This window comes from Thunnus thynnus, chromosome 4, assembly GCF_963924715.1.
Source record: "Thunnus thynnus chromosome 4, fThuThy2.1, whole genome shotgun sequence".
Taxonomy (NCBI): domain Eukaryota; kingdom Metazoa; phylum Chordata; class Actinopteri; order Scombriformes; family Scombridae; genus Thunnus; species Thunnus thynnus.
The window spans coordinates 25784538-25805893 of record NC_089520.1 but is presented as its reverse complement, the minus strand read 5'-3'; the positions used below and the strand labels follow the sequence as shown (position 1 = coordinate 25805893).

The following is a 21356-nucleotide window of genomic DNA, read 5'->3' as shown; positions in this document are numbered from 1 at the left end:
GTGCCAGACCTCTGACGGAAGCTGCGAAGGCGACGCGTCCATCGCTTTGCTCTGCTGACGGATATGTTAGCTCGTTGCCTAACATCGGCATTAGTTTTAGTTTGTTTGTTTTTGTTTAGTTTCTAGTTGTCGTAACGTTCACTCTGTTAGAAGGTCATAAAAATCATTTTTAAAACCACGCTTGTCTTTTGAAGTCAGTACGGGATGTGTGTGAAGCGTTGATTGTAGTGCAGTGGCTGCAGAAGTGATTGACACAACAATAATCCAATAGTTCTTCTTCTTCCTTCTCTTTCCGTTTTATGGCGGGTAATCATCCAATAGTTGTGAAGCTCACGCCCACAACTCGACTGTGATTGGTCACTTGTCTTCTTATAAATTCCTCTCGCGTCATTCTTCTTCCTCTTTCTTTCACGCGACCCTTGTGCGCGGTAAGAATTTTTCTCTCGCTCTTTCTGTTAATGGTTAAAGTCATTTTTAGTGCAATATCACCGTATAGGATATTTAGATTTTCGAGATGGATATATGTAGCATCAGAGAGTACGTCTTTTATGTCCCGTAAGTGTCCGTAAGTTCGACCTTAAACGAATGTGGCCTGTTACCATTAGCCGGCTAATGTTAGCTAGCGTTAGCTGTCGACCGCATGTCCGGGTCTACAACGCAGATTGTAGTAGTTGTCCATTCGATTTCCCAAGTATAACGTTAGTAACCTTTTCGTTTGTTTTTTGGATGTAGATATTACCTTGTCTTTAAACCAGCTGTTAAGCGATCCTTGGAAGCACTGCAAAGATGCCCAGGGAAGACAGGGCCACGTGGAAGTCCAACTATTTTATGAAAATCATCGTAAGTATTTTGAGTTTAGATACAATCACTTGTATTTTAAATGGTATGTACATGTGTGTAAATGGCTTGTATAGAGATTAACACAATATTCCCTTTCTTTACAGCAACTCCTGGATGACTACCCAAAATGCTTCATTGTGGGTGCCGACAATGTGGGCTCCAAGCAGATGCAGACCATCCGTCTGTCTCTGCGCAGCAAGGCTGTGGTGCTGATGGGTAAAAACACCATGATGCGCAAAGCCATCCGTGGCCACCTGGAGAACAATCCTGCCCTGGAGAAGTGAGTTACTGCTCCCTCTGTCTTTGCTCTTTTTAAAGGTATACTATGCAGGATTCTTCCACTGGTGTTTGTAAACGCACAGCATTCAAAGTTGGTCCCTCCTCTCCTGCTGGAACAGTGTGGCCTCTCTGCTCTGCATGTAGCTCAGCCCTGCCCTCGGTCAAACGCACCCAGAAGTGTCCCAACACACCAAAAATAAGACTACAGGCAGAGGGCAGGGTCTCTGCAGAGAAATGCACTGCCACACACTTCTAGCAGGGCATCAGTAATGATTGAGAGGGATTATTTTTGAGTCTACATTGTTTTTAGCAAAATCCTGCATATTATACCTTATCTATCAGTTTTGATGTTGCAGGATAGTTACAGTGCAGCTTGTGTGGTGCTGTAGTGTCGTTCCCCCTGCAAAAAATAACCTGTCTCCAGCTATCCCTGTCTGTCTACATCCCCTGACAGCCAGGGACGCAAGGTCTCAGACACTTAAAAACCTTTATTTTGTAGAAATTACAATCTGCTTGCATATTGTAACAGTCAACCCTATAATTTAACAGACTCCTTCCCCACATTAAAGGAAATGTGGGCTTTGTCTTCACCAAGGAGGATCTGGCTGAGGTCAGGGACATGCTGCTGGCCAACAAGGTAAGACTCAGTTAACACCTGACTACCAAAATACAAGTGCCTGGCAGAGATAATCACTTATTGGCTTTAGTTTGCTGTCACACTTATTATATTAAGGACCAGAATGATTCCGCAAAGTGCAGGATAAGTTACAATGCAGCTAGTTCGGTACTGTATTGTCGTTCCCCCTGCAAACAGTAATCTGTTTCCACGCTATCCCTGTCTGTCAGCACCCCTTGACAGCCAGGGACGTATGGTTTCAGACAGTTTCAAAACTTGATAAAATGAGTGCCAACCATGTTCAAACCAGCTGCATAAGACTTAGTCAGCCCTAGCAAAGAGATGTACTAAACTGTTGCCCTTCACTACCAAGGTACCTGCAGCTGCCCGTGCTGGAGCAATTGCCCCTTGTGATGTGACTGTGCCAGCCCAGAATACTGGTCTGGGTCCTGAGAAGACCTCTTTCTTCCAGGCTCTGGGTATCACCACAAAGATTTCCAGGGGAACCATTGAAATCTTGGTAAGTTAGAAAACAATTTTACTGTGGTAGTGAGTTTCACATCTACTTAAGTGCAGGAAGCCTTGTCTTCTCCCCAGAAGTATACTTAAATTTATCCAGTACATGTATGTTAAACAAACAGAATGTATCAACATTTGAATCAGTAACTAACTGGTATTTCTGTCTCCCCCAGAGTGACGTCGGTCTGATCAAGACTGGTGACAAGGTTGGTGCCAGCGAGGCCACGCTGCTTAACATGCTGAACATCTCACCCTTCTCGTATGGACTCATCATCCAGCAGGTGTACGACAACGGCAGTGTTTACAGCCCTGAGGTGCTTGACATCACAGAGGCTTCTCTGCATGGCAGGTTCCTGGAGGTAGGATGAAATTCTTTCTAAGTCCTGATGAAGTCCTTTCTAAAATTAAGGTGATTCACTTGACATGTTTGCATGGATATCTGTTAATAAATTGTCAATTCACCATGTAACTTTTGTTTTATAAAAAAGGGTGTGAGGAACATCGCTAGCGTATGTCTGGAGATTGGCTACCCCACTCTTGCTTCTGTCCCCCACTCCATCATCAACGGCTACAAGAAAGTCCTGGCTGTCGCTGTGGAGACAGACTACTCCTTCCCCCTGGCAGACAAGGTATGATGCCTATGCACATGAACTATAAATTTGTCTGAAGATAATCAGCAGGATAGTTTACGATGTAGCCTCTGCACTACATTGATCACCCTGCAAGGAGATAACGTATTTCATTTTATACATCATGTTCTGGACAGGCAGGGTTTCTTGGTTTCAGATTTCTCTCCAAAGATTCAGTGTTTGTACTAGATTGCTTAATTAGCTTTTTAGTCTCAGAATTGCCTTGCATGCACAGGAAACCACTTCATGTACAGGGAAACTAATTTTATACTTTTTTTGGTCATCACAGGTCAAAGCCTTCCTGGCTGATCCATCTGCTTTTGCTGCTGTCGCAGCACCTGCAGCAGCTGCCGAGACTGCTGCAGCTCCAGCTGCTGCTAAGGAGGAAGCTAAAGAGGAATCTGAGGAATCAGATGATGACATGGGCTTCGGTCTGTTTGACTAAATGACAGCAAACAGAACCAGAATTGAGTCAACAAGACCATGATTCAATAAAATGTGTCCTTCCCACCTTGTGTACATTATTTGCATTAAATTTTAAGGTTGACCTCCGATCAGCATTACTACAGTGTTGAGCATAAGGTACTTGCAATTTTGACTGTACAGGTTTACTTGTATAAGTGGATGCTCAAAGCATCTTGCTATTTAATCCCTGGATAAATTCAAAAGCTCTCAAATGTCATTGTAGGATAACTTAAGCCATGCACTTTTGGGGTTGCATCAAATATCTTCCACCAGAAAACAAAAGGGATTTACTAGATTTACTCACTTCCTGACAAGGTTCAGTTCTCAAAGGCACTGAATTAAATGTAAAAAGGCATACTATATGGAACAACTACAGATGAGTCTTAAATGCTGCTGTAAGTGAATTTCTATTAATTGCTACACAGTACAGTGTGCTTTAAAATTTGTATTTGGGAAGTGATCCAGATTATCCTGCAACTGAATTTTGAATCAGAAATGGACTATTTAGAACCTTATTTACTATAAGGTTCTAAATGGTGGATGAAATGTTTGGTATGGAGGTATACTGTATCATCCAGGGACAACATGCAGTGAGCAACTGTCAAAAAAGAAAACATCCTAGATATCAAGAAGAGCAGATGCTACATTCAAATTAAGGGTATAGTTTGGACTGAAAAAGTCAAAGATTTGTTTGCTGAAACAAAACATCAATGGCATTGATGGCAATATATTTTCAGCTTCATTAGAGTAAACCAGAATAAGGTACTAATTAATCCCCCTAATCTATTTTGGAAGAAATCATGATTGAAGACAATGTAAACAAAAGTTATGTAATAGTTTAACAGTCTAGTATCGAGATCCCTGTAGAACTCAGATTACTTAAAAACTTATGAATAACTGAGGGCAGGGAATCGGCCTGCACTGAGGCTATGCTCAGTCAATAATTACTGTTTAGATTAATACAGTGTTATCAATTAATGCAAACATGTCATTTAAATCAATACAATGGAAATCTAGATTTATGCACTAAATGTACTGAAGTGACAGGGACATTGTTACACTAAGTTTGGCAATAAACAAATACAGTTGGAAAGATAATTTCTAAAAGAAGTCAAACTAACAGTTGAAGTCAAGAACACAAGATTATATAAGAGAGAAATAATAGTATTAATAAGTAAACAGGATATGTTTGAAAAGGATTGGGGATTACTGATATATGACAAGAGATTTTGTGTCTGGATGACTTGTTCTGTTTTTATGTTCTTATTTGTTTGCCTTAATGTACTTTGCTTTATTTTCTGTGTTTCTGTATGTATATAAGGCAGACAATAATATATTTATTGATAAAAACAAATATACATAATTCATAATACATATACAAAATACAACAAATATTGTTATTAGTCATGTATAATAATTACATTTAATTTAGCAGCACCTGTGTCTGTCTCTCGGTGTCACACCGTATTTGGTGATCCATCAGATCTGTGACCTGCAGTGTTGGAAGAAGTACTCAGATCCTATACTCAAGTAGAGGTATCCATACCACAATGTAAAAATACCTAATTACAAGTAAAAACCCGCATTTAAAATCCTACCTAAGTAAAAGTATAGAGGTATTAACAGCTAAATTTACTTTTACTTTAATTTACTTTTACTTTAGTACTTACAATGGGCGTTTGCCAAACACCGGAAATTGCGTTTGCAGGCGGAGCTGCGTCACAGATACGCAGCAGCTACAGAGGAAGCGTCCACTATGGCTGAGGTATGTTATTTTAGGGTTTTATTCGTTTTTTAGAAGATTTGCGTGTGGTTGGATGCTTGAATAACTTAACATGTTTACGATTTTTCGTTGTTTTGGATGTTTATAAATGCTAATATTGCCATACTTTCCAACAGCGTAGATGGGCCATCAAAAGTAAGCTAACGTATTATTAGCTAATGTAACGTTAGCCCGCATCATAAGCGAGTCTTAGTGTTTAGTGTTACTTTACAAATACTTTGCAGTAGCCAGTGTCTTGTCAACATCACAAATGTGGTAATTGTCACCTGCTTAGACTGATATAATAAAAGATGTCGTAGCTTTTAGCTTGATAATAGTTAATGTAGCTAACAGCTGTGTTATTGATACTCAGGTGCTGATTTCCGTCTAAATTGAAGTGTTAGCTGGCCGTACAGTAGGTGCTACTGCTCCAACCCTTCAGAGAGATACTGTTCATGTTAGAAAGTTGCATCATTTCTCATTTTTCGTTTAGACCCACAGCTTACAGGACCTCCAGCAGCCAGCTGTCTTCTCCAAGGTGTTTATCCAGAGAGACTACAGCTCAGGGACCATCTGCAGGTTCCAGACCAAGTTCCCTTCTGAACTTGAATCAAGGGTATGTAGAGAGTTCAACACTCTGGATGTAAAGGTTGTTAAATGCATGTTAAAGGCTTGTGTTTATGTTTAAACTTGTTGTGTGGTTTTAGCTTGACAAACAGCAGTTTGAGGAGACCATCCAGACTCTAAACAACCTTTACGCAGAAGCAGAGAAACTAGGGGGGAAGTCCTACTTGGAGGGCTGCCTGGCCTGTCTCACTGCTTATACCATATTCCTCTGTATGGAGACACACTATGAAAAGGTAAAACCACGTTAACACTATACTGTGTACTGCACCAGGTCTCTGTTTTGTGTCTGGTGGGGTACACAGATCTACACATCACTGTATATCTTTTAAGTTTAACTCTCTATTTCTCTGTCTTCAGGTGTTAAAGAAGATAGCCAGATATATTAAGGACCAGAATGAGAAGATATACGCTCCCAGAGGCTTGCTGCTCACTGACCCCATAGAGAGGGGTCTCAGAGTTGTATCCTTCATTTGGCTAATGTCAATTAAGTTGCATAAAGACAATATACAGCGCATGTTGTATAGTTGTAGAAGTGTATGTCTGTCTTTTTTGCACATAGCAGCACATTCATCATGTCCACATTGTAATAATGAGGTGTATCTGCTACGGGAGGTAATGGTAGTGACTCATCTCCAGATCAGCTAGAATTATCCAGGACCAGGTCCATACATAGGAAGACAATTAATAGTTGAATAGGAAAGTGTGGAAATTATACAGAGGTAAAATCAGGGTTATTGGTAGCTTGTGATGATGTTGCCTGGCCCACCTAAAATTATTTTTGTCTACATATTTTAGTTAGGGTGTTCTTAGACAATCAGAAGTTTAACTAATTTTACACACCACGTATTAACTAGTGTCTATTCAACCAAAGGGAAATATGGGACGTAACTCCATAGTTTAGGCGTTAAATATAAACATAGCTTGTGCAACCTTGTACACTAAGGAAAGCAAACTGTTGTTAATTCTATAAGATAAGTGCTTGTAGCGTTGTGTTTTTTTTTTTCCTTAACCTGCTGTCTTCTAGGTTGAAATTACCATCTTTGAAGACAGAAGTATTGGCTCTGGAAGATAAAGAATCTTGGGGTATGTTCTCACTCAGATGCATTTTTAGTGAAGAGTCAGCTCCACTGGGAAAATCTCAGGAGCTCGAATATGACAATGACAATATAACTTTAATTCAAGAAATCCGAATTTCAGAATTTTCCCAAAAGGTCAGGCATAAAGCTTGTTGTTCAGCTGTATTCAAATCAATCTCTTACACTTCATCTTTAATTGCATCATTTCATAATGACTGCAAATCACTTGGCAGGACATTTATTACCATGTAGCCTACCCAATAAGACACAATAACACTGAAAACACCATTGGCTTTACATTTTGCTTATTCTTAGTGCTAACAGATTTTTTTTCCTCTTACTTCTTTGTATAGGATGATGACTTTGACCAGATACTGTTCATTTGTCTGGCAGCACATTCAGACACCTGCTTCACCTGAATGGATGTATATAATTTTGATCTGATCCCTTTCTCTGTTATTTATACGTACTCTACTGTCTGCCTATCTTTATGTTTATAAGTGTGTTTTCATGTCTTTTTATACATGAGGTGATGTATAAATCATGTCCAAGTTGATCAAGACCGGTCCCTATGAATAGTGCCATTGTGTGAAATGCCACTTTTGACCATGGTACTCATGAGTGATTTGACTTGTGTATTGTTTTGCAAATAATATAAAGTCGAATAATGTGTAGTCACCAAGAATTGTCATAGAAATAGGTTGAGATGGAGTTGTTGGCACCATCTGTAAACAGTAATTCTGTTATGGGTAGCACTCCACAGTATTAAAGTGCTGGTTGTAGCCTTTGTTGAGGCCAATCTTTTCTTATCTGTGCATGAATGTGACTTTTTTTTTGGGGGGGGGATCACGTCTTGTGCAACATACATATTGGAAGTTCTGAGCTGGAGATTTTTGTGACTTCAAAAGTGGAGCATGTTTACTGTTAATAAGTCCATCACAAAATAATGATAACATGACCTAGTGCACTTTGAGAAATGTCCTGCTCTCTGCTGTCATAGTACAACTGCACTATTAATCTCTCTCATATTCAGCGTTCCTTGTTATATGTTTCTCTCAAGGTTCTCTGTCTTTATTGCGAACATCATCCTCTTTTTTTTAATTATCAACAAACACCACAGAAACCTTAAACACTCTGAAATCCACAGATGATTGCTATAGTTGGTGTTTGATACGACATGTCTACTTTTCTTACAAATATTGTTCTGATTATCTAAATAAATTGTCTTTTCCTGGGAATCTGTAGAGCTTCTTGTGTTTGACCTTTATTTCAAAAGGCAGATTACATCAAGCTTTGATAAGAATGAGCTGTTGCTAGTATTGTAGGCAGTGGATTCCAAATCCAATCTGTATTTCACCTCATGTTAAGTTTAAGTTAATTTATTTGTATAGCACATTTCATAAACTATTTGTAACTCATGGTGTTTTAAGAAATAAGAAAAGACATTGGAAAAAAACAAACAAATATTGAAATACACTAAAAATGACAGAACATTAAGATATGTTAAAATAAGAGAATAAATGCCAGTTTGTATAGGTAGGTTTTTTTCTTGTCTTTTAAAGGTTCTCACTCAGGTCACCTCTTTAATTTTTGCTGGTAAAGTGTTACAGATTTCGGGTGCATAAGCAGAAAGCTGCATCCCCAATGTTTGTAAAGAGTAGCATGTTAACTTTTTTATTTTTATTGGGATAATTATTTCCACCAGTGGTGGAAAGTGACTAAGTACATTTGCTCAAGTACTGTACTTCAGTACAATTCTGAGGTACTTGTACAGTACTTGAATATTTCCATTTGATGCTACTTTATACTTCCATTCCACTACATTTCAGAGGGAAATATTGTACTGTCTACTCCACTACATTTATTTGTCAGCTTTAGTTACTTTTAGGATGAAGATTTGACACAATGGATAATATAACAAGCTTTTAAAATACAACACATTGTTAAAGATGAAACCAGATGAGACCACCAAACTAGCTCCACCTCCAGAAGCTACAACAGCAACATGCTGCTTACACACTGGTGCTTCAGTATTGATAATCTAATGATGTCATATATAATATATCAGTCAGAGGGACCAAACCACTACTTTAATACTTTGACTAAATCAAGCTGACAATACTTATGTACTTTTAATTAAGTAGGATTCAAATGCAGGACTTTTACTTGTAATGGAGTATTTTTTACATTGATGTATTGGTACTTTTACTTAAGTAAATGATCTGAGTACTTCTTCCACCGAGTGATCTTCATTTTTACAGCAGCTTTGGAGGCGCGTTGCTCTTATTCTGAAGAACCCAGACCGGATATGTTGTTGCTTCTGGAAGAGCGGCTTCCGGCAGCTCTGTGATGCTAGCTAGCGACTGAGCCACTGCTGCCTGTAAATAACTAAACGCTAACCTAAACCAGCCCAAGTCAAAACAGTACACTTTTACCACAACGGTAAGCCAACCGAAATTAGTATACGCATTAGCTAACGTCAGCTAACGTTAGAGTGGCAGTTACCTGACGTGCGTTATCGTTAACTGGAGGTTAAGTTATCTTTGTTTAACAGTTTTTAATTTGGTAGGAAAAAAATACATCATAACTGGACAGCTTTCTGGTCTACTTGGCTAACTAACGTAGCTATTGTTTCTCCTCTTGTTTCTGGCTTAGCCTCTTTAACCCTAACTAGTTGCAAGCTAACGTTACTGAATTTGAATTTGGCTCAATTTGCATTGATTTTGCAGCTCGCGTCAGTTAGGTCAGTAATAAGTTCACTTCACGACACCGTCATCAGGAGCGATCCTTCTTTGTCCACCCTGGCGTTTCCTTGTTTCGATGGCCTATATCTACCAAAGCAAGAAAATGAATTCGTGCATCAGGTCATGGATGAGCTGGAAGCATACCAACAGAAGAGCAACCGCAAAAGGTAAAGTTGCGACCAGTAGAGAAACACAAGTATACTGGCCAGCTGAACAAGTGTACCATTTACTCATGTGACTGTTTTCATTCCAGTTATTTACTGGTCACACGAAATGTGCCTTTTTTGATCCAATAATTTCATTTTACATCTTCCCGCCATCTTCTTGAAGTCGTACAGTCTTATAAATAACTTCACGTGGAACAACTGTCACAGAAAGTGAAGATAAAAATGTGTTTCTTTTAACAGAATGAACCATGTTACTATCTCGAGGACAGAAAAACCACTGTGCAATTGCTGCTCATTCAACTTTAAAAAGAAGTTGATGCAGTTTACCATTGGGCCTTGTGTTTCATTACAGTAGATAAAAATCATGGCTATTGTGTACTATATGAAAAAATGGGTTTGTCCTCAATAGCAACAAGAAGAGAGCTTACACACTATAAGATGACTAAGTATTTCACATGTCCTCTAAAACTTCTGGTCACTAGACCAGATCCCAGAACTGGCTAACTCTTGACACTTGATGGGTAAATACCAAACTAGTAGTATTGAACTATGAAGTAGCCTCCTTTTTATCCTGCAGTATACTACGAAGGACTCTAAAATTGAATGTTTTATCTCATCGGATGATTTTAAACCTTTAGTTTTGGACCTTTTTATATAAATGTGATTGTTCTGATGTTGTTTGAATGTACAGTATGTGCTTATATGTATTTCCTTCATTTTGCTGTACTTGGGTCCCTCTTACAAAGCAGATCCTGATCTCAATAAGATGTTTTTTTTAAATGAAGGTTACATACAATGACAATAAAAGCCTCAACACCAGGTTTATGCTATTAAAAGTGACCCTGCTTTTATGCTGCCCCAAAAAGATATTGCCCTCTGACTGTCCATCCCTGTTGTCATGACCTCTGTGTCCCTGTCCAGTGTGCTCCTGTTCCCCCCTCTACCCAGCAGACTGCGATACCTGATCCACAAGACCATAGAGGATCTGCCAGAGCTCACCACCTTCTCCGTAGGGGATAGCTGGTGTCGTAGGGTGGTGGTCTGCCATTCTGAGCTCAGGTACCTGAACGAAGACAAGTAGATCATATGTAAAGTGTTGGTCACACATTGATTAAACCCATCTTTGAGCTGTTTGTCTTATGCATTTTCAAATATATGAGAAACTAACTTGTTTTGATCAGGTGTGATGACGCAGTTGACACATGTTGAAGAAAAGATTCAATTTTATGCAATGTACATTTCTATAGTACTTTAAACTCATCTGTTTGTTATGACTGACTGCTTTGTCTAGTTTGGAATATATGTATATTGAACATATCAATTAAAATTGAATTAAAAGGAGAAAAATGTTACAATGATTAATGGCAAATTTAAGGTAAGTACTAATACAAATGTGGATGCTCAACAAACATTCTGTGCAGAGGTTCAGGACTATGAAAGATTAGCTTTACCACTTGCACCTGGGATCTCCATATATCTTACTTGGTCAATGTGAAATAACCATCCTGGCTAAATTGCTTAGTGTGTGCCCTTTGCTGTTGGTGCAACCAAAAGACAAGTTGGCCTGTTTTGATTCACATTGCTAATGTTTGTTTTCTAAATCTTCATGGTCGTCTTAAGTTTTAAATTGATTTTCAAGTTTTATAGAATATGTTTGAAATGGCTGTTCCTATGTAAGGACATTTGTGTGTTGTATTTTTATAGGGGTGAGATAGGAGAGGAGGACAGTGACCTGGAGGGCAACAACAGCTTGTGTGAAGAACTCCCAAGAAGTAAGGTGGAGATGGAGGGCAACGCCAAGCCTAAATCTTTAATCTCATCGCGAACCCGAGGGCCTAAGAGACCAGACATGCCCCTTTACATGCCAAGAGCTGCTCGGGAGAGACTGAACTTACAAAACTCACAAAGACCCTCAGGAGACCAAGAGTTGCCCAGTCCAGCATCGAGTAGCTGCAGCTGCATCAGCAGTTCATCTGACTCTTGTTCCTGTTCTGAAACTACAGAAAACACAAAGCCCTCATCCACATTCAAGCAAGAATCTCTCCCAAGTTCAGCTGATGGTATCTTCGACAGGTCGGTACTTTGTCCTCAGGAAAAGAAACAAAACTTGGTGTTAAGGCTGCATGACGATGAGCCCCTAGTCTGGGACCAGACTGTGACCTGCTTCACTGACATGACCCTGGAGGGGGATGTGAAGGAAGAGGAAGACCTTACTAGTGTGTCACGCAGCACCCACACAGAAGACACAATCACAGACACTGATGACTTAACTGAAGAGGTAAATTTATATTTAAAAATACAAATACTTAGTAATAATACTTAGTTAGATATACAGATGTTATCATTATCATCTTCACCACTATAATTGTAACCCATTTTACTGTGTTTGTCCTGTCAGATCAAGACACATCTGAAAGAGGCAGTGACTGTTTCCATTGAGCATGTCCACAATGACTACTCCATTTATGAGAATGTGTGTATCAACCCGATTGAGTTTCGCCACGTGATCGAGATCTATGACTTCCCAGCGATGTTCAAAACGGATGACCTCCTGGATGCTTTTACTGACTACAGGTGTGAGCAGAGATCTGAGATCCTTTAGCTCTCTTCAGTTCTGCCAGTTTGTCTCTATAGTTATTGTATTTTAATTAGCTACTCCCATGAGTTTAAGGTGACTCAACAAGAGGAACGTGTTTTTGTGTATTTTTCTGTATTTACTTTGCAACAAATGCTCAAAGTTTAACATCAGTGTATGCCCAATATGATGAAAGATAATCTCAGACAACTGATCTAGCTACCAAATACACAATTAAGATGTACTAAAAAGTACTTCCCTGTCTATCTCAGTGATGGTGGAATAAAGATCAAATGGGTGGACAACACACATGCCCTGGGGGTTTTCTCTAGTGAGTCTGCAGGTAAGAGCCTTTACTATACAGTGAAAGTAGTTTGTGGGTTTGAAGTTAAAAGCTGATTGTAAATGACTGAAAATGTACTAACATTTCAGTGTTTTCTGCGTCATATGCAGCACTCCAAGCCCTCTCCATCTGCCACCCACTGCTGAAGGTACGTGCGCTGGCTGAGGGGAGTAAAAAAGCCAAAGGCAAGGCCATTAGACGGGCAGGTAGGACATTCATTAAACATATTAAATTATTCGAGCCCTGTAGCTACTTGAAATAATGTGTTTATTGTAGCTTAGGGGATATCTTACACAATTAAAAAACTGAGGAAAATACAGCTTTATATTGTTAATATCCTGGAGCCTTTGTGTGGTATCTAGTATTTATTCTGTGAATCATTTATTGTTTTAATGCTGGGTGATATGGATCAGATCCGTATTTCTGTGCTGTTTTCCAGAGTTTATCCAGCCAGTGAAGGAACGTCCGAGGACAGACTGTGCTGTTGCCAGGCGGATGGTGACCAGAGCTTTAGGGATACAGGGACGAGGACGGGTGCTGCGATACTGAAGAGAACTGTTTACTGTTGGCAAATACAGGTGAACAGACTAACAAAAGCCACAGGTTTGAAGCATTTTTGGTTCTCCGTTTAGTTGGCTGAGGAGTTGCTGGAAATTCATTCAGAAAGTCAAATTTCTTTTGTTCAACCAACAATTCAAAACCCAAGATATTCAATTTACTACTGTATGTGACAGAGAAAAGCAGAAAATCTTCACATTTAAGAAACTGGAATTAACAAATTTATGGCAATCAATCTGCAACAGTCTTTATTATATTTACTTAAGCAAAACTGTTTATGTTACTACCATTGTGATGTGAACGCTAACATGTGGGCTAACGGACATACATACAACACGTTATCTTTCACTTTCACTTTTTAAACATATTTATGTCTCTTTACTTCACCTTGATGTCCTTTTTACAACGTTTCCACACACTGAAACATTTTGAAGTTGTAGCTTTGTCATATAAAGTGAGATTTGCTTTCACCATTCTTTATTACAGGAAATGTAATGCATTTCCACATTCACCCATGCATACACAATAAAAACTGTTGGGCAGCAATTGACATGTACCCTTATAAAATGAAGGGTCCTTGAATTTGCCACATAAAAAAAAAACTAATTTACACAACAATGGAGAGGCATTTTCACATACATTTTTGGCTTTTACAGTACATCCACAATGTTACAATTGTCCCTGACGGTAATAATTTAACAAAACTCAAGACAGTGAGAAAGAAAGAAGCTGAGGGGATGTGCAGATCATGAAGATGAAAATGTGAGTCTGCTATAGTGACCAAGAAATAAATCAATAAATAGAACATTTGAGCTCAAGTATGTGGAACGCAACACCTGGAAGGAAAAATAAGCACTTCCACTCAGCTTTATTCTGACTTCAATGTATGGCTGAAAATCTTTACAGATTGTCAGAAATACTACAGGGAACAAATCCAAATTATTGTCGTCATACCTCATTCTGACAGACAATTCACCTTTTGGTACCCTATATAGCAGTTGTCATCCTTTGTAGAAAGTTTAATACAGTGCTTGTAAGAGCAGGAATGATTTGTCTTGTCAGTTGTGCTTTTATAAAATGAGGTTGTTCTTAATTTAAAGCCATTGACTTTCCAACACTGTAGAAACGTACGCAATTTATACACCTCCCCTTCAGTTCAACTGTTTTGAGATAAAACATATAGTGCAAGATAATGAGCGGTTGTAGCACCAAAATATATATATTTTTTTATCTATACCAAACAAATTACAAATTAGGGTGAAGGTTTCATGTAATGGCTTTTAGTTTGAGGTTTTTTGCCTTCTAACACTTTGGCTTAGAAGGGAACTTTTGACCCACTTAAAACATTATTTGGCAGCAATCTTACCTGACATCTTTCCCAATAAGCACCAGGTCAAGATCTACATTTCACATACAACAAAGGCTAGAGACAATAAGAAATAGGAACAGTTTTGTAGAGTGGAATGTGGTTAATAGATGTGGTAAGCAAGCAGTTCATTTTCTCATTGAATCATTGTCCATTAAACCAGTTGAGCCCTCAGCTCAACAATCCAGCACTGCTCCAAGGAAGCAAATCAGTACAGCCCCCTCTAGTGGTTGTCAAATATTACTATATGCTTCCCTAATGTCCGTCCGTCTTTGTTGTCCATCTTGGGCTCTACCTTCGTGAAATCTGGTTGGTCAGCAATCCAGGGAACGTTTCTTCTGTTTCTGAACTGAGTGAGCCACCTGTGAAGATAGAAAGAGAGAGAGAATGATGAAAAAATGCTGAAGCTCCAGGACAACAAATATAAACATCTTTGAATACCCAATCTTTGAAAGATGGTACCACGCTTTTTGATGTGATAGAATTGCACCATCTGATGACAAATGATATGCAGTATCTTAAGTTTTCAAATTCAGGGTCTAAAAGAGGTTCCTGCTCTGCTGCATGTTAATTTCAAATATGATACGACAAGAGGGGCAGTGTAGTGGATCTGTTGTTACGGTAATGATCTTCAAACATTTTCATTTCTGGTTGGTGAAACCTAAAAACCTTGGTGCAACAATACATCAGAGATGTGCTTCCTTGACATGCTGCAGTCACAAAAATAGGAAAGTGACCAGTCCAGTGAAAACCAGACCTGGTTTGTTGGCAGTAAAAGGTAGTGTTCTTAAAATCAGGCAAACTCTTGTCTGGATATGGCACATCAAAGAAAATCTGGCATGTATGGGTTTCATTCTCTCACTGAGGATAAAGATAAAGTTTGTCTAGTGCAAAAGGTTTATTGTGTACCATGTTGCGATATTACACCTTTTCAAAATATCATCTAACAACATTTCTTTTTGTCTACAGAAAGGCCCAGCAGATGTCTGCCACAATTCATCGGCCCTCTGTAGAAGCTTCATGGTGGCTCCTAATCGCTAGCTGATCATGACGAGTACGACTACTATCTGACACGTTTGCCTCCTTCACTGATTGCTACAGCAAGTTGGCACGCTGAAGATGGAAACTGATTGAGTCACTGCCCCACGTCACCAGCATTCGCCCTGCTGAAGTATCCCTGAGCAAAACGCTGAATTACCACCAGCCTCACAGTTGCTGTTCTGTAGCTGAGCCTGACCCCTGAACTTTGGACATTTTGTCATGGTTTGCGTTGTTCACTGTTAAGATCACTAATAATAAGGAAATGACGTGCCAGTATTAACAGTGGAGTTTGGAACAGTCATGTGCAAATGGTGATTTCAGATAGCTGAGGAAACATTGGAGAAAACTGGAGAAGCTCTTGGCTTGTTTTGATTTGATTGCATGTTGCCTTCAAACTGAAGTTTGTTTTGAGGATGTTATATTTCTTGGGAAGGTGTTTTTTGTTTTGTCTTTGCCCAGGTAATACAGGATTGATTGCATACATTTATGTAAGTAATAATTCCTTAAACTTAAACTCAAAATGTTCATTTGTTTTATAGATTATTCATTCTCAGGACTTTGTTTAAGCAATCGGTTTTGTTGTGCACTGCAGTTTACAGTTTTTTTTTTTTGTACAACTCCAACAGGAAAAAAAGGAATATAGGGATTCCTTATAGGATTCCTTTTTTGGAGTTTTAAACCATAACAGTGTCAGATCTATTTAAAGTAAAAAATAAGATATTTAGGCACCCAGCTTATACGACACACACACACAACACTGATACACACAAGAATAAAAGAATAAAAACACAGCAGTGAATGATAGTCCAGCCACCATGCAAGGTGATTAAACTGAGAAATACAGTTGTAGAAAATAAAAAATTTAGTAGCAATGTTATACTGGTCTCAACAGAGTTTTTGAGACCAGTATTTTATTGTTTTGTAAACAGGTTACAAGAGGTTCATTTGTTCTTAATATTTTTCATTAAGAACATTTGTTCATTTGTTCTTAATAATTTTTTGTCCCTCCAAATAACACAAAACTATCATAAGGTTGTAGCCTCAGAGTTTAAGTTCTTTCGCACTCCACATTACAGAAAACTAGATAGTTTCAGAAATTTGAACAGTGGAAACTTGAATGTTAGGCCTTCTGTATCTGTTACACTACTGTTATTTTTATGTAATTTTGTCACTGACTTAATACCAGTCTAACTTCTGTAAAGAGGGTGTCCACAAACACCATAAAGTGAAAATTGTATAAGTTTGTATTTAGAAAGAGAAGATGTTCATTATTTTTTATTTTTTGTCATACAGAAATGGGCTCTTTCCCTGGAATTATCTTTTGTGCCTGATGTGAGAATGACAGAACTTGTTCTATGCATTACTTACAGTATGTTGCTAATCTGTAGAATTGAACTACATCCATTGAGTAATTTCAGGGAAAAGAAGACTTGATGGTAGCATTAAATGCTGCTCAATCCCATGAAAATATGAAAGCTCTACGTGTTTTTTAACTTAATACACTGTATAAAACAAGTTTCAATGTTGTACAATTTTAAATTAAAGATGTACAGTGTTAGGACTGTAACACTCTGTTTGCTGCTTGGATGGTTTTAACATCTGTCAGATGAGTGTAAAAATGTGGCCTATATTGACTTAATTGCCCAAAACGTTAGACTTTAAAATTTTGCTTTCATAAAAAAATAAAAATCAGTAACAAAGCAGCCTAAATTTCCACTGGACTTGACTCTTCGGTGGTAAAAGTCTCACCTATATGACAGTTGTACGTCCATATCCGTTGTCCATCATACCGGCTGCGGCACTTCATAATGTTGTTGGTATAATCTGATTCTGCAACCTCAAAGGTGGGATTTATCACAACCTGGAAGAGCACACAACAATGTTTAATGTTCATTTGAAAGCAATAAGTTTTCCTGTCACATTTACACACTATTAATATGTAATTCTCAGTATTGCTAAGGACCAGAAAATACAAGTTTAGTGATTGGCAGCAGATTGATGATGACAGAGTGACTGACGCTTTGTAGTTTTAGTCACCCTTGATTTCAGTTTAATTTAAAGTGTCTTCTAGTGGTGGAGGCAAGAGTCTGTCTCACAATTTGGACATTGCAAATGTAGTTTCTGCAGCAGGAAGTGCCCATCAGAAAGTTCCTTGAGTGTCCTTGAAAGAAACTGCTGACCCCACGTTTTAAGTTTGTATAAGAGTGCTCACAGGCAGAACGCCAAACACAAGCAGATGCAGACTTGTGGAAAGTGTTAGTATGAGTCTGAGCTGGCTGGAGATTAGACAATCTTTCCAGCAGCAGCAGATGTGCTATATCGACTATGGCTAGACTAGAAAACCAAATGTTTTACCTGGAAGATGTAGTCACCAGGCTTCACGTCTGTGATGTCGATCCACTGACAGTCGATGTCATGTCTGTAGGTATCCGAGCAGCCAACTGTGATGCCCTGTGATCCGAAGTTGGCACATTCGTACCTCTTCTGAATACCTGTCAGCATTCATATCAGTTTAGGTTTTGTATTAAGCCACTCAGATCTGTCTTAGTTAAAAACCAAACATTCCTCAGCATCATTGAATACACTGATATATATTTCAAGATAGTTTTACTGCATTTTTTCTGTGACAGAAAAGGACTGTATTTACCCTCGTCACAATGGGTGTCCTCCAGACAGAAACTGGCTTTGTGTCCCTCTGCCACTTTAGTGCCATTCAGACTCAGCAGGTCATAGTGGGTGAAAACCTCCATACTGTGGAAATGTCTGGATTGGACAAAGGGGGAAAAAATGAAACATTCTATATATATTTATATTTAACAATAACATGCTCTTATCTCTGTGCACCAAATCATTTTGCCTTCTTTCAAACAACTAATACAGTATGTGCCTTAAAGATTCAACCCGTATGATTTCTAAATTTCACACAGTTTCACAAATACAATATTCCATACACTGCATTTTTCTCTGTTTTGTTTAAAAGGATAATTAACAAGATGTTACATATGAATTTCCTGGACAGTCACGCTTTAGTCAAAAATCTTATCCTTATATTCCTATAACTTTCCCAGCACTCAGCATTTGACATCTGGCATTAGCATTAACAACATTCACAGCTGTGTAATTATTTGAAAATAACAGATCATGTTTCATACAGTCAGTCAGTATTAACCAGCAGCGAACTATGATCTGTGGTCCTGGTTGAAGTCTCACCTGTGGCATTCATGCCAGACCCAGGACTGGGGTCCAGACAGCGGCCTGAAGTCTGACATGCCGTTGTTGTGGATCTGGGAGGAGAAACGCAGAAGACGGCGGTAGGAGCTGGAGTCGGCTTTGTCGGCACTTGAGGACAGACACTTCTCCTCCTGGGCACACTGCAGCACGTACATGGGCCTGTCCTCCAGGTAGGTGGTCTGCTCCACAACCTGGGCATCCAGGACCAGGTCTGGGGCCGCTGGGAGGGAGAGAGCATCAAGGGACATGATGGTTTTAGGTCTGAATTATAAAATTTAAAAGCACTTTTTTCCCCTCATATTTCTTATTGTACTGAGCCCCTAAAATTTTCCTACTATAGCACAAGTCTTAACTGATGTAAGATTTTGATTGTGAACAGAGTTCTACAGTCTCTTACTGTGAGTACAGGAGACCCCCGCAGCGAAGCGTCCTCCTCCTCTGGGACAGTGAATGTGTTCCCCATGATGCAGACACTGATCCAGAGTCAGCTCAGTTCCTGAACACCTCACTCCACTCATCACCACAGCATTAGCTGATGGATCTCCTTCCCAGTACCATGTTTCCTGACAAAAGAGATGCACAGAAGATACATGGTAAATCATTCAGCTGAAGCTGTGTCAAGTCATTCAAAACAAATCGAGTCACAATTCTTAAGTCTTTAAAAAGTCTTCATAAGCAAATTGTAATTCAAGTCACAAGTCTTTCATGTTCCAAACAGCATCTTCCCGTCAAAATTGCTGCTGGAGGTAGATTCATATTTATTGTGCAGACATGGGAGTTGTATCAATCTTCACATCTGACTCTTGGCAAGAAAACAAATACGCAAAACTTAAAGATAATATTTCCCTCTCCATAGACTAAAGTACATAAGTCCATCTATTTATGTTAAGAATAGCTGGAATCAGACAGAAAAAGATCATGTTGCTTTGGAAAAGAAGTCTTGTGTGGGAAGGTTTTAAGCAGAAATATTATCTTAATTTTCCTCCTGCAGATGATTAGTCACACAGTAATCCTACTTGTCCCACAAGGCAAATATAATCAGAGAGTCTATCACATACACAGTTAGGGGTGCTATGATGTCCTCACGGTCCTGACTCAGCCTCTTTTCTAGACCACAGAGAGAGCTCATACTTTCCGGGAACTTCTATGGATGTGGGGGAGTCATGAGAGAGAAACTAAGCTGAGGGAAAAGATGGATATGGGAGTACGTGCTGGTGGGTTGAGGAGAGGGACAGACACACAGCAGTATAGTTTAAACTTGGTGTCATTTGTTCCATCTGGTGGTGGGACTCGCCTGCAGGAGTATTAAAAAGTCAGACAGGAAAGAGACTCCTGAGAGGATGATTGCCTACTCTGCTACAGTATGATAACAAAAGATAGACATTTATTATTCCTGAACCTGCAGTTAACATAAGAACTCTTATGTAATATGTAATTACAAGGTGATATGTTGTTTTGATACCTTGACCTGATTGTTTGACTTGGCACAGAATTCTCTTTTTTTAATAAAATGAAATAGCTACTTGTAATCACAAGTAGACCCTTTATTTCAGACACTGAATGAGAAAAGCACATTGTTAAAATGTACTTAACTAAAGGATGAGTACTCAAGTGACTACAAAGACTACAAACAAATGACATGTTGTTCCAGTAGAAGTGCATTACACATAATTGTCCCAAACACAGTTTAGTGAGACAAACATCCTCCACCAGATTCAGTCCAAGTTCCACTTATAAAACTCCCTGATGTTATCAAAGCACATCCTCATGATTCACACATAGTTTCCAGACCTATATCACTAGCTACAGCATCTTTAACCACACATACGCCACCGGTTTCAGCCTTAAAATAGAAGCATATGTCATAAAGAACACGAGGGAGGTCTTTAACTAAACCAGCCTGGACCAGCCTCTTACCTGGAGCACTGGGGTCTCCTATAAAAAGCAAGAGGTAAGCGTAAGCATGACGAGACTGTGACGCTGCCAGGTCATGCCACAGGCTTCAGTGGTGGAGGGTCCACTAAACTTCAAACAAGAAGCCAAGGTTTTTTCCCATCACTCCCACATTTGTGTCAAAGGTTTAACATGCCTGGCCTGCTTTCTGCGTTCACTGTGTGTTTGTGATGTTTATAAGTCAGTGGCATTTTTATTTTGCCCTGTGGGATCAATAAAGCTCAAGCTTGTTAGAGTGAGAGTTAATGGCATCCACTGACACGTACACACAGAGACACACACACAGAGGCATTTAAATGGCTAATACTGCCAGACTTTGTCCATATCTCACACAGCTGTAACTTTCATCTCCTGCACACTCAAATTCGAGGCCAGATCTCAATCTAATAATATAGGTTTACTTTCGCAGCTGCTAATGAAACTACCATAAGTTTTTCTCAGCTACTAATGACGCAAAATTTAACCAATTCCACCAGGTAAATCTATTTAAACTTCATGGCAACTCAACATTATTCACAACCATCTCATTATCATGTTGATGCACATACAGCATATTGGAAATAGA

At 39.0% G+C, this 21356-nt stretch overlaps 4 protein-coding genes and 1 non-coding gene across 10 annotated transcripts in view; 4 read left to right on the top strand and 1 right to left on the bottom strand.

Moving 5' to 3' along the window:
* The first annotated feature begins 288 nt into the window (after positions 1-288).
* Positions 289-3393, top strand: rplp0 (ribosomal protein, large, P0). Of its 2 annotated transcripts, none has more exons than XR_010928195.1 (8): positions 289-428; positions 733-840; positions 945-1120; positions 1669-1756; positions 2109-2255; positions 2428-2613; positions 2743-2988; positions 3086-3217. XR_010928195.1 is itself a non-coding variant. In XM_067587919.1 (8 exons), the coding sequence occupies exons 2-8, from the start codon at positions 787-789 to the stop codon at positions 3326-3328; spliced, it is 948 nt and encodes a 315-aa protein (XP_067444020.1). In that variant the 5' UTR covers positions 289-428; positions 733-786; the 3' UTR covers positions 3329-3393. The 2 variants fall into 2 exon arrangements, 1 of the variants encoding a protein (XP_067444020.1); XM_067587919.1 differs by having other exon boundaries at positions 2743-2883; positions 3173-3393.
* Positions 1873-2002, top strand: LOC137182321 (small nucleolar RNA SNORA63). Its single transcript, XR_010928322.1, has one exon. It is a non-coding gene; the product is annotated as a small nucleolar RNA SNORA63 (small nucleolar RNA).
* A 1617-nt stretch (positions 3394-5010) lies between the features above and the next one.
* Positions 5011-8057, top strand: golga7 (golgin A7). 2 transcript variants are annotated; one of them, XM_067587921.1, is made up of 6 exons: positions 5011-5113; positions 5604-5726; positions 5818-5970; positions 6095-6196; positions 6762-6820; positions 7167-8057. In XM_067587921.1, exons 1-5 carry the CDS (start codon positions 5105-5107, stop codon positions 6807-6809), a joined length of 435 nt encoding a protein of 144 aa, XP_067444022.1. In that variant the 5' UTR covers positions 5011-5104; the 3' UTR covers positions 6810-6820; positions 7167-8057. The 2 variants fall into 2 exon arrangements, with proteins under 2 accessions (XP_067444022.1, XP_067444021.1); XM_067587920.1 differs by lacking the exon at positions 5011-5113 and adding an exon at positions 5146-5266 and having other exon boundaries at positions 6762-6821.
* A 1058-nt stretch (positions 8058-9115) lies between these two features.
* r3hcc1 (R3H domain and coiled-coil containing 1) lies at positions 9116-16468 on the top strand. 4 transcript variants are annotated; one of them, XM_067587915.1, is made up of 9 exons: positions 9117-9255; positions 9593-9724; positions 10646-10783; positions 11429-12002; positions 12123-12298; positions 12572-12642; positions 12732-12848; positions 13082-13220; positions 15536-16468. In XM_067587915.1, the coding sequence occupies exons 2-8, from the start codon at positions 9681-9683 to the stop codon at positions 13189-13191; spliced, it is 1230 nt and encodes a 409-aa protein (XP_067444016.1). In that variant the 5' UTR covers positions 9117-9255; positions 9593-9680; the 3' UTR covers positions 13192-13220; positions 15536-16468. The 4 variants fall into 4 exon arrangements, 3 of the variants coding, with proteins under 3 accessions (XP_067444016.1, XP_067444014.1, XP_067444017.1); XM_067587913.1 differs by having other exon boundaries at positions 9543-9724; XR_010928194.1 differs by having other exon boundaries at positions 9116-9724; positions 13082-13245.
* The window catches only part of LOC137181851 (lysyl oxidase homolog 2A-like), a 32492-nt gene continuing 24567 nt past the window's right edge, over positions 13432-21356 (bottom strand). The window contains exons 9-14 of the mRNA XM_067587912.1: positions 19236-19401; positions 18818-19058; positions 18255-18370; positions 17963-18099; positions 17357-17468; positions 13432-14928 (exon numbers count right to left, since the gene is read on the bottom strand). Of these exons, the coding sequence (XP_067444013.1) occupies positions 14858-14928; positions 17357-17468; positions 17963-18099; positions 18255-18370; positions 18818-19058; positions 19236-19401 (843 nt within the window). The 3' untranslated portion in view covers positions 13432-14857. The remainder of the gene's footprint in view (positions 14929-17356; positions 17469-17962; positions 18100-18254; positions 18371-18817; positions 19059-19235; positions 19402-21356) is intronic.